The 12,184-nt window shown below is 33.5% G+C and overlaps 2 protein-coding genes across 3 annotated transcripts; both read right to left on the reverse strand.

Annotated features, from left to right (window-relative positions):
• Positions 1-967: 967 nt before the first annotated feature.
• On the reverse strand, positions 968-2,875 carry LOC149375061 (uncharacterized). The gene is made up of 6 exons (XM_089590193.1): positions 2,788-2,875; positions 2,647-2,714; positions 2,350-2,475; positions 2,096-2,223; positions 1,738-2,000; positions 968-1,623 (listed from the first exon to the last, which is right to left on the reverse strand). Exons 2-6 carry the CDS (start codon positions 2,671-2,673, stop codon positions 1,154-1,156), a joined length of 1,014 nt encoding a protein of 337 aa, XP_089446319.1. The 5' UTR covers positions 2,674-2,714; positions 2,788-2,875; the 3' UTR covers positions 968-1,153.
• A 649-nt stretch (positions 2,876-3,524) lies between these two features.
• LOC106646403 (SET and MYND domain-containing protein DDB_G0273589) lies at positions 3,525-6,810 on the reverse strand. Of its 2 annotated transcripts, none has more exons than XM_089590284.1 (6): positions 6,573-6,810; positions 5,253-6,240; positions 4,895-5,166; positions 4,405-4,581; positions 4,169-4,318; positions 3,525-4,027 (listed from the first exon to the last, which is right to left on the reverse strand). In XM_089590284.1, the coding sequence occupies exons 2-6, from the start codon at positions 6,229-6,231 to the stop codon at positions 3,722-3,724; spliced, it is 1,884 nt and encodes a 627-aa protein (XP_089446410.1). In that variant the 5' UTR covers positions 6,232-6,240; positions 6,573-6,810; the 3' UTR covers positions 3,525-3,721. The 2 variants fall into 2 exon arrangements, with proteins under 2 accessions (XP_089446410.1, XP_089446409.1); XM_089590283.1 differs by having other exon boundaries at positions 6,554-6,810.
• Between the last annotated feature and the right edge of the window lie 5,374 nt (positions 6,811-12,184).

The raw sequence follows: 12,184 nt of genomic DNA on the forward strand, positions 1-12,184 counted from the left end.
CGGATTGCATTGTTCCGAGTCGGAACTTGTTTTTTAACGGTGTAAACCCTATGTCATCTTAAATAAATTTCGTACGTGTCCGTAGAATTTAAAAAAATGGCAAAAATGTCATCACCGCAACGCGAAGCATTGAAAACTTTTTTTTATTTACTGGCGCCTAGATATTGATTTTTTAATTTTTCAAACATGTATTATCCACAAGTTTGAGGTGTTGAGCACCTCATCTGATAGTTTAAAACCGGAAAAAAAGTTGTATTTTCAAGTACGGGACGTTTCATTATTGTGAAGCCTACTTTTGCCACTTTTAAATTGCGCACCACAAATGATTTAATTTTGCCAAGCGATTAATTTTCAGACACTGGGAATTAATTATTTCATATTTTGGAATGTACGATGACTGTCAATTTTTTGCAGCTCCAAATTTGAAGATGGCCAATTGCAGTTTCGTCGAGAGAGTACAGAGCGTTTTTCGCGGTAAAATAATCGTAACGCCCCTAATCTCGGAGGGATTTGACGTTATCGATTAGTCTACTACAGTGCACGAAGGGGTCAGATGTGACAAACGAAATTTTGTTGAAAAATTCCGACTTGAGGCTTCACAATCGCACAAAAAGTACCGTTACGGTAATGTTCGGAACCCAGCATCAAAGAAGACCATTTTCATAGAATTACTGGACTGTAAAGACTTGAACCATTAAAAATATAGTACATAAATTTACGTCTGTACTGCATGTATGAATTTAGGTTTGAAATTACATCAGTGTAACAATATTTCATGCCAACATATACATATCATAAATTTTTATTATTTCATTTGGAAATATACAATGATTTTATCATACATTTTAAGTACATATTATGAACTATAGATTAAACAAAATTTTTTATGACTGTATTATCTAAGTATTGTTCAAAAAACTTGATTTTTCTCGTATTTTTAAGGATATGTTATTGAAGTTAGATATTTATCATTCTTAGTGACATGACTGTTAATATTATTCATTTTCTACGTGCACACAAGTAACTAGATTTACCATAATATTTTTTTGATTCATCACAAGAAAAGTATCATAACGAGTTAGTTTTTTGTTTCTCGTACTAATTTCATCAAGTGAAATTCACGAAAATGAATTCAAGCCCAACAATCAGCAGTTCAACAATAATAATCATCATAGACATCATCTTCATGTCCATAGCAATTTTTGGGCCATCTGTAAATACTAGGGCACTTGGGCTTGGGCCAGATAGCCTTGGTGATCTGGAGTTTGGTAATGTGGGGGCAGTTGCGGGCCAGTGCCCGGACTCCAAAAGGTGTCACAGCGACTGTACATAGGAGATAAAGGGAACGCAGGTTCGGGCACATCTTTGCTATGACAATGACCACGCTGGCCTCCAGCTTGTGAAAGTTCATCCTCAGATCGATTTCTGTGATGAACTTGCCGCAGCGGCGCAACACACTATGGAGAATTGGTCCAGTTATGATGAGAGATGACGGCAAAGCAGGACTTGCCATGTATGCGTTGAAATTTTTATTTGTATCACACCATAATTTTGGTCGTACATCTAGTCTTTTCAGTGGACACCATGATTGCAGTGAGCCAACTGACAGCCAACGTTTACAGACTGCATGAAATAGAAAAAAATTATACATTTTTACAAAAATATACATAAAAACAAAAACCTTTTGGCGGTATGATTTTTTAAAATGTTTTTGATGATGAATTTTCATAGTTTTACCTCGTTCCACACGTATTCGATCCATGATACTAAGGAATGAAAAAATATGTCCAAGACAGTAATCATTGAGTTGATTAATGTATTCTTTTGAACTGAAATTCTCCATTGTTTCCACCACACTTTTACTGCTGTTCTCTATCATCTGCTCGAGATTATTCTGGTTTGCCATGCGATCTGGCTGATGCCAAATATCAGCTGGCAAAACTCGTATACATTGTCCAGAAAAGTATATTTTTTTTCTTATCCCTGCTGCTGACATAACCCTACAGTCAATAATATAGAGATTAATTGAAAAATGTATCTTTCCTTTTTTGTAAATGAAAGAATAATTATTAAAAGCTTGTTGGGGTTCAAATACCTAGCAGCTCCTTCCACTGAATGGTATGTGACAAAAGCGTAGCTGTCCCCGGATTTTCTTTTTTTCAGTATGCAGTCATCAATTTTTCCATGGACCACTAATGCATTTTTCAGCTCCTTGTGTTGCACCTATGGGATATTTTAATTTGTTATCTTCCATGTATTTTAAAGCTTTTGAACTATGTCGTAATACACACAAAAAATTTTGGTCAATCATTTTAATGTCTAATAATTGTGATAATGGTTGACTCTTACGTTGCATGGAACAGATGGGAAGAATATTTTACGAATCGGTACATGGTAAGTTGCGTACTCAGGATAATTAGTTTTTAAGAAGTTTTCATCACTTTCTTTGATTCGTTTTGTCAGCTCAAATGATTTCTGGAGCAAAAAAAGATATGGATTAATTTATTTTTGCTATACTTAATGTAACTTGAAGTGGTGAAAAAAAAAGAGTGACACTAAAGTTAATAGTTATTAAAGAGAGTAGGTAATGTATTGTCAGGCGCTCGATCTTTGATAGGAAGAAAAAAGATAAATATAAAAAATAACCTTAGACTTCCTCTTGTTATGTGGCATATTGTTGGTGTGCCTCTGATTTTTAAGGATGAAACGTCGCACTTGTAATGAATGAATCAGAGATTCTTATTGATCTTAAACCAACTAAGTATAAAATTCAATATAAAGACATACAGTTCAGAGTTTTGAGGGATCCCTTGATAAGTTTTATTGCGGCAACACTACGATTTCTATGGTGACACAAGTAAGTGTGGATCCCAATAACTACTTGTTATGTCGCCACAGGAATCGTAGGACATAGAATCCCCAAAATTCCGGATAGAAAGTGTGTGAGGTGTACTTATATGTACAATATGTTTTGAGGTACACGTACACTACTTGACAAAATAAATGACAAGCTGAGCCGAATTAAAAAAAAAATTACTCATAAATAGATGGAATTTGTATAAACAGTTGACAATCTTACGCGCCGATGCACTCGACATTTGTACGATTTTTCAACATTACAGTTTTACTAACATTTTGTAATTATTTACGCGCTTACCATTTATTAAGCTTATTTAAAATATGCATTTGAATTAATATTTTGATTCTCTGAAAATTTCAATGGATTTTCGAGCTACAAGTCGCAGTTCAAAAGCATGTAAGTTAAGTACCTTGTGTGTGTTCTGTTTTTGGTCCCATTTCTCAATTAATTTATACTTACTATCATAGTTTTGCACAGAAACACCAAACACGATTGATCAATACTGAACAATTGGCTGTTATAGTTTTACATTAAAAATCGACAAACACGCCCAAGTATGGTGACATTAATATACTACAAGGAAGTTTTGTTCTATTTTTTATTATTTAACAGCAGAAAACTTTCTACAAAATACATTTCAGCCTAATAAGGCGTCACAAAAAATTGGTGTATATTTTAAAAAACAATTAAGACGAGTACATTTACATGTCAAGCAACAATATTTATTTAAACAAAAATACTTTAATTTATTTTTAATCATCTTGACGAACGCTCAAGAGTTACAGTATTAAATAGATTTTAATCTTTTAAGACTTCACATATAATGATAAGCGATAATATTGTCAGCAAAACTGTATTATATTACTGATACATATTTATCGACTTGGATTTGCTGCAGTTAACATGAGGTATTACTTGGACATAACCATATAAATTGAGAAATATGTAAATAAGCGATCTAATTAAAAGACTAGTAATGTACGAAGGTTGAGGTAATTCTCTTACTGCAGTAGCAACTGATTGACCCACATCTAAGGCCATTTCTTCCGTAAACTTCATGTTAAGGTTTATGTAGTCTTTGCACAGTAATACTGTCTCGTGTTTTTTGAATAGATGACGTTCCAACGGTGTTTTAAACAATATTTTATCAAAATTCGTTGGAAAAACCTGTAAAAATGTTTCTAACTATACGAATTCTATGCAATAATTATATTTAAAAATTTTACTCAGTTATATGTGTTTTCTAAATTAATGAATAAAAACTATGAAACATTCCAGTAGAAGTTATTAAGAAAACAAAAATAATACCTCAATCATATTCAATGCAATGTTGCTAGTAGGCAGCCAATTTTCCTGACAAGCTTGACACTTACAGGTGATACCGAATGATTCTTTTAAATTCATTTGCCTTATAGGTTTCATGCATACTCTATAAGACTCTGATTGGGAAACAAACATCTGAAAGTTACAAGATGATAAATTAGCAATTCACCCATTTTATCATCAAAAAATATGTTTGCTTATTAATTAATAACAAATATCACCTGCTCGTTCTTTTTTATCGGTTTTATAGCATAGATAATAAGCTTGTTATCTCTGACGGCCCGCGTTACATTCGGATCACAATTGTGTCCAAATACATTGTAAATAGTAGGAAGGCAAATACCCATACATTCATCTGCAGGATCGGTATGTCGTTTACTAACTGGTATGTTGGACATCTGTAAAAAGTATTTTTTTTTTTTTTTTTTTTTTATTACAAATCATATTTATCTGCTAATGTAAATAGATTACTGTAGTATTAAAATTTTTATGTTAAAAAGTGCCATATTAGTAAAATTTATTCAATGATAAATAAAATGGTAACTATGAGTGCATTAAATATCGAATACTTATCAATATAATTTGAATATAATGTAGGAATTAAATCATCTGCAAATATTAAAACTAATTTAGAATTAAAAATGGCAACATTCCAATATTTTATACCCATGGATTGGCATTATTTCGTTTAAAAAAAAAGTTTTCACTTACTATCACAGAAAAAGTTGACAAATAAATAAACTTCAATATCAAAGAACCAATGAATACTATATCTCCATTATTAGCCAAATTTTTATACTTTGCAGTACAAAAGTTTTTCCCAAAAAATGTAGTGTTAACAGCTAGGGAAACTAACATGTCAGTGGCTACTTCAATATCTATTTCAGGCAATTCTAGTGGAGAATTTTTCAAGGTAAAATAAATAATTTCTAATTTATTGTCATGTAGAACTTTGTTATTAACTAACTTTCCTGAAAAATAATCTAAAAAACAATAATTCATTAAATGGTTTTATTCTCCATAATGAAGGAAAAATGTCAGTACTAATGAAAAATATACTTAAATTAACCTTTTTTTTTATCAATGTTCTTCACAAAAGATTTAAGTTTTGCCACAGAGCCATGTTTACGCCATTCTGTGACTATCAAGTGGAGAGCCATGTGTACAGGATATTCACTGTTGGGAACTTTTTTGTAATCTTTAAAAATAGGACATTCAATGTCATGATACTGATTCCAAGCGTTTTTTCTACATTTTTCTGAACAGAACATGCACCAGGTACAGGTAGGACATGGTATGGTTGTTAAACAAGGATCATAACAATGGCTGCAATAACTATTTGCTCTCACAAGATGTAAGATTGATGTAAGATATGGTTTTTCAACACATACTATTTCTCCAGGTGCAATATCGCGAGTGGCAATTAAATGCGTCTTGTGCTTCGAATCATAGTTAATAGCAAGATCTTGAAAATTATCAATTTCTCTTTTAATCTCTATCAAGCTGGGTTTATATTCACTTTTCTTTTCAAACGGGCGATTAATAAATATTTCAGTTGTTTCAATCAAACTACGTATTTTCATAGCATCCTGATGCTGATCATCCATTAGATGTACGTAAGACTTGGCTTTGAGCAAGACGTCGTTCGTTTCAGGTGAACCAAGAGCATGTAAACACTTGGCTTTGCGACACAATAATTTGGCCTCGTATACATTAGATTTTGTAATTTTAATTGCTCTATCAATATCTAGAATACAGTCCTTGAATAGCAACAGATCAAACAATAAGGCAGACCTGTTGCCAAAAGCTAAAGCTAGTGTTTCTGATTCAGTGGGAGCTAAGGCTATGCTTCTTGAATACAATTCCCAGATACTTGTATGCAAATTAATGGAATGTGACTTTTGCTGGAAAAGTTTGTTACCCTGTTGCCTTGCTCTTTCAGAGGCTTCCTCATCTTTGGACCGAGGTTTTGTCGCATACCAATTGACATCTTGTAGAGATAGAGATGCTAGCTTTTTAAAAATGGCGTTTTTCTCTTTTATCAACATTTTGTTAAGCTGTAAATGGTAAAAAAATAACCCTTACTTCTATTTGGGAACGTAAACGCTATGAACATCAATTCTAGACATTTTCAAGAAAATAGAAAGTAAGAAGGGATGAAATTTCACATTGCAAAGAAATATATAGCTTAAAAATTTTTTCATTATGGTGCACGAGTGTGTCGTCGGTAGAGGAACAAAAGATTACAGAAGCTTTAAAAGGAATTAAGCACTAGGTATGTATATATTACAGTAATGCGGGATAGGTACAACAAATAGAGAATTGACATCAAAAGTTTCAAAAGGCGAGAAAAAACGGGAAACAACTTGCCTGTTTTGTAGGTACCTACGTGCTAAGACCTTGCTTAAATTGTTTCTTCTCCAACGTTGGAGTAAATAAGTAGTCGAGAAACTGCAAAGTTTGGCAGATAAGTACTTAATAACGAAGTAACAATTATTTTGTTACTTTGTCAACTGCGTGGAACACGACGTTTACTTGCATTTGCTAAGCGTTGTGTTGTTCCCGCGAAATCAACGAAGTTACATTGGGTTCTTTTTTTCTCTAGGTTCCTTCGGTTCCGAGTTCCGAGTCGGCAGTCGGCGACTTTTCCAAGTTTCCGACAGTTCCGAACCGATCCGACTTAACCTTAAAACTAACCGAAAAACGCCGTGAACGCCATCTGGTGAGCGATCCCGCAAGCCCGACATCTAATTATTAAGAAGAAATCTCATCTTCTATATACAGTATATATATATACACCAACAATGACACATTATTCAAGTTTTGTGTATATTTATAGTTTTTTATTTCAATGAAAAAAAGTATTGTTATCTCATATCAGCTCCCATTAAACAACGAAAGATAGATACATGTGAATAACATTTTCTTACTATATAAATATGTATGCATACTATACAAAAATGCTTATGTTAAAGTCTTACAAAAAAAATTTACGAATAAACAAAGGTCGATGTAATTTGATGCAATAATCAATTAAATTTCTCAAATTGAATACTTGATCATTCATGGCATACTGTCGAAAAGACTTTGATTTGTTTTATTTTCTTTTATTTGTACATCTTCATTATCGTTAGAATCAAAGATGGAAATTTCTCAAATTGTTTATGGACATTGCACGTAGTAGCAAATGCTGTATACATACAGATTACACGGCTCATCACCTTTTTTCCGTCACTTCCGCAGTACTTATAGTGTAATTTTATTATTAACGATTAATGCAATTATAAAATGTAACAATTTGACCTTTGAAAATTATTAAATTATATATGAATGTGCGTCATATAAAAGAAGGAGCTTTCAGGAATTGGTATAAATGCACATTTATATAATTATTATTTATGCATTACAGCTAAATGTACTTGCTGTAAAAAACGTCCGTCACCTGCAATTTCTATACAAAAAATAATTACACCGCATCGACAATTTCTGACGGAAGCCGATTCTTTTAGCAGAGTGAAATAACATAAACATTTGTTGAAATAATAATTTGTATGAATGCAAGATCGATTGTTTGAAAAGAAAAGATATTTTCTTTTAGCGATTACGAGACTTGCTACAGAATGTGGAAAAACATGTTGCTAATCGAGAATATGTATTTCTGTTTTCCACGAATCATCTTGGTAAATATATATACATTTTCATGCGCATATGTAATAATTATCTACGCAATGTTACAACCGTTAATTGAACACATTACAAGTGCATTAAGATTCAGAGACACTTATATAAATATATACATTCGCATTTTTTATATATTATCTTGTTATATAAGCTTGCAAATATCGTTATTACACTATTGGAACATTTTATTTTTTCTTGTTTTATTATTAATTGAAAGCAAAATTTTTCTTTCTTACATATTGTACTAAAAATCGTGTATCAACATTTATTGCTTTTTAACAAATAAAAATTTATCAAATCTGGAAAGCATACAGGACTGGTGTTACACTGATTGTGAGAGACAAAAATATATGATATAAATTATATATTTTTATAAATATACTACAAAATATATGATATAACAGTAAACCTTAAAAGGATCGGTTGATAAATTTTACTTTCCCGCATAGAAATTTTTACTGTTGCAACCATAATTTTTACTATTCAAAATGTTATTTTATTGACCATTGAGGGTAGTCCAAAAATCGTAATTTTTGCTGAAATTTCTCTATAATTTTTATTATTTTTTTCTCTCAATCCACAGATCACGGCTTTTTTCGAGCAACAATACGTACACCCGATTTATGAAACATTATATCTATAGGTACCTGTACAGTGGATTTTTTATGTGCAAGTAAGTGCATTTGGATTTGGACGCAAAGACGAAGCAAGTCATCACACGTGTGTATACATATAGGTATTTATGAAGATATTGTTAGATATTGAAGATACAGTCTTTAATCCTGAAGTTTTGAGAATACATATATTTGTAAAAGTCATTGGAAGTTCATTTGAGGATAAATTATTTATTTTTATCGTTCAAATGAGAAAAAAATAAGACAAACGTAAATCAATAACTGCATTATGAATGTTGAGTTTAAAAGATAAGGGTGTAATTGGAAATTGTGAAAATTTATCAATTACGTTCTATACCGATTATTTTTATTATTGAATACGGAAGTAAATATCCTTTTACATAATTATGATGTAGAGAGATTTATTCCACTCACACGCAAAAATACAACAATATAGTTGTGTGATGGTATTATACAGAAAATTACAGCACATAAACGTGATTAATTTTTTTTTTTTTCAATCGTAGTAAAAAGAAGAAAAAAAGAACTGTTTTCTTCTCACACCCGGTTTCCTTCGCGCATTGCCACGTATAACTTATACTTACTTACAAAAGAGCATTTGTTTAGCTTGAAAGCATTTTCCTCGTAGTTTTCACCACTCCGCTTCAAGCGGATGACCCTTTCAGGTGAAGGAAAAAAAATGTCAGACGTTCGATAAAGCAAGCCAAACGGTACAGTTGCGCTGATGCGTCACCTCTCGCTGTAAGTACATCATATGGATGTGTGTACCTGTACGCGCCCAACCGGGAGTCCGAGCTCATTTGTATTTTACGCACAAGCCCGAGCGTCGAGATAAGCATCGAAAAGGAGAGCAAAAGACTCGGACGCCGTGGAATTTCCTTCCTGAGATCTGCTGAACTTTGTGCTGTAAAATGAGCAGTTTACTTCCCACGGGAAAAGGTTTTTTTTTTTTTCTTTTTTTTTTTTTCTGAGAATAATTTAAAAACCATCTTTACCGTGCCGATGTTAAAAAAAAAAAAAAAAAACTCATCGCAAATCAGTCGTCGTTTCCCTCGTTTCGTTTTTTGTTTTTTTTTTTTTTTTTTTTTAAATCCAACCTAAATTGCTGCGGGAAAAATTTGTTTTCGAGCCAACGATTAAAATTACAAGTGGAGTGTGGTATAATATTGATCAAGCAATGTGGCTCGAGGCCGCGCAGTGCTATTTTATAGTCAAAACCAGAAAATTTGTTAAAACAGCTTGATTGATTGTACACAATTTTTTCGGACAAGGTGTTTCGCGCGTCAAGATGTAACCTATCGAAGGAGGAGGGCGATTTTGGAAAAGTGGCTGCCGCACTATGCCAATCCATACAACGAAATACCGAAGGAGAAAAAAAAAAGAAAAAAAGAAGCGACAAGCACACCTTTTTTTTTTTTTTTTTTTTACCACACCTAACATATTTTTGGCCGAAATCAGGGAGACAATTGCGATCCATCCGAAATGACGTCGAAAAAATGCGATAGCCGCTGTATGGCAGGAACCGTCAACATTTACATATGCTCGGAAGCTGTCGAGCAACAGTCGTCGTCTTCGGGTAAGCCGTTTTTTGATTGGAAATCAAACTTTGTTTATTTATTTTTTTTTTTTAGACGATCAAATGTAGTTTATCTATTAATTTATTTTAGATCGAACTGTCGAACGGTATTCAAAGACTAAGAGATCGTGTTCGAGCGTCGAGAGCAATTCGAGCGTGAAAAAACTGTGAGATGGGGGGGTCAACTATAACTTACAAGTGTATGCCCAACCGATACTTTTCATCCGATCGAATCGACGATTTTCTTTTCCCAGAGATTTTGCAAAAAACTGTTTAAGTACCGGCATTGAAGCGACGAAACTCATTTGCACCTGTCCCAACGGAAACAGAGAAGAGACGAACCCCAAGGAAAGAGATAAATGTTGTACGTGCGACAGGTGAGATTACCACGAAAAAATTCAATTTTCATCCCATAAAGCACGGAAACACTGGGTACGTTGAAATTGAGTGCAGAAGATCTCTCGGGGCCAAGAGAAAAGGCGCCTCGTCAAAAATGAGTTCCAAGCTGTGCACGTGTACCTGCAGAAAACCCGATGTTTCGATTTGCGATGATATGTACGAGAGCAAATCGAAAAAACACAGGGCCAAATCGAAGCGTGCGGTGGGCACGGAAAAATGCGTTGAAGACTGTATGGGCAAATGCAAGGGGAAAAAGAGCAAAATCACCTTCTGGCGCAAGTAAAGGGGTTCCGGTGCCCCAAAAATGAGTTTCATCGAAAAAGTGCGTGGAATATTATTCGCTATAGTGAGCCAGAAAATAATTTCATTTTTTTATTTTTTATTTTGTTTTTTTCTTAAATTTTACTTACCTAAATTTTGCCAAATGTGCTTCGAGGTCGCTTGTACTTATCGTTGGACATCCATCACGCTGCTGAACGCGTCTTTTGGAAAAATCGAGACACCGATGATCAACTCGCAAGTAAAAACACACTGGCTTTAATTTTTCTCACAAGTATACTTGTGTATATAAAACAATAAATCATACATTCAAAGAGCCGCGAGATTGGATTGTTCATTCACACCGAAGGCCATAATCAGATTTGGGCACAGTTATTTTGTTGGGTGGGTTTTTTTTTTTAATATTAAAAAAAAAAAAAAACAATAATTGTTTTCCTCATCCAAGTGTATTTATTTTTGCTTGGAAAATATTTTTTTAACATCACTAATCGCAATACATTGCTAAGAATCTTTTTTTTTTTTTCTTTCATCGCAGACAGTTGCAATAAATATTTAGATATTAACTGCCAAGTATTCGAAACGAAATATAGTTTAATATTTTTTTCAAACACTTTGACTCTGTCCTTTTTCTGATTGGTTTTTTTTTTTTTCAAGCACTCTGTACGAGTAGTAATTAAAAAAAAACTTTTGGCTCAAGAAATACATTATATTTTGTGCAAAAAAAAAAAAAAAAATTGAAACGCGTACACCCAAGTCTGATATAATTAAACTTGACGTAACATACTGTTGGCACACGGACTGTTCAAAATCTGTATGTAAACACTTCTATAAGATAAATCCATGTTGTACCAGACTCGAACGAGATAACGAGGAGTATATTGTATTCACAGCGTCAATAACTTGTGTTTGCGAATAATAAACGTTTGCTTGTTTGTTTACTTTTCACATCGGGCAACTGTCATACTTGGCGTTTGATTGAAAAACAAATTTGGGCTCGTCATTCAACTAATGTGATCGAGTGCGCGCGCGAAACACCGGCTTTGCCAAAGGGTCATTTTCACGTCCGATCAAACGAACGAAAATCCTCCCTAATAACGTTTTTTTGAACCCAATGCACTGTTTTTTTTTTGTTTTTGTTTTTTCTGCCGTTGTTGACACGGCGTACAAGTCCGAATCTTGGCATTAAATGCTCGCGCGGCGGAGGTGCTACCGAAATCGTCGCGACCGGCCAATTGTCCGTATGGAAGAAAAAAACAATGTTCTTTCGCAGCTAAATGTCAAGGCTCGTGTTATCGATCGATCGAGACACACATCTGTCTATCGGTGATTTCGATGAGGGAAAAAAAAAAAAAAAAAACACGCGACAAATTTTATCTGAAATCGTAGCGGAATCATCCGCGAGTTCTCTCCCTCTCTCTGAAAATCTTTCCG

This window comes from Copidosoma floridanum, unplaced genomic scaffold, assembly GCF_036245765.1.
Source record: "Copidosoma floridanum isolate Cflo_tuat_1 unplaced genomic scaffold, Cflo_Japanese_pri ptg000012l, whole genome shotgun sequence".
Taxonomy (NCBI): Eukaryota; Metazoa; Arthropoda; class Insecta; order Hymenoptera; family Encyrtidae; genus Copidosoma; species Copidosoma floridanum.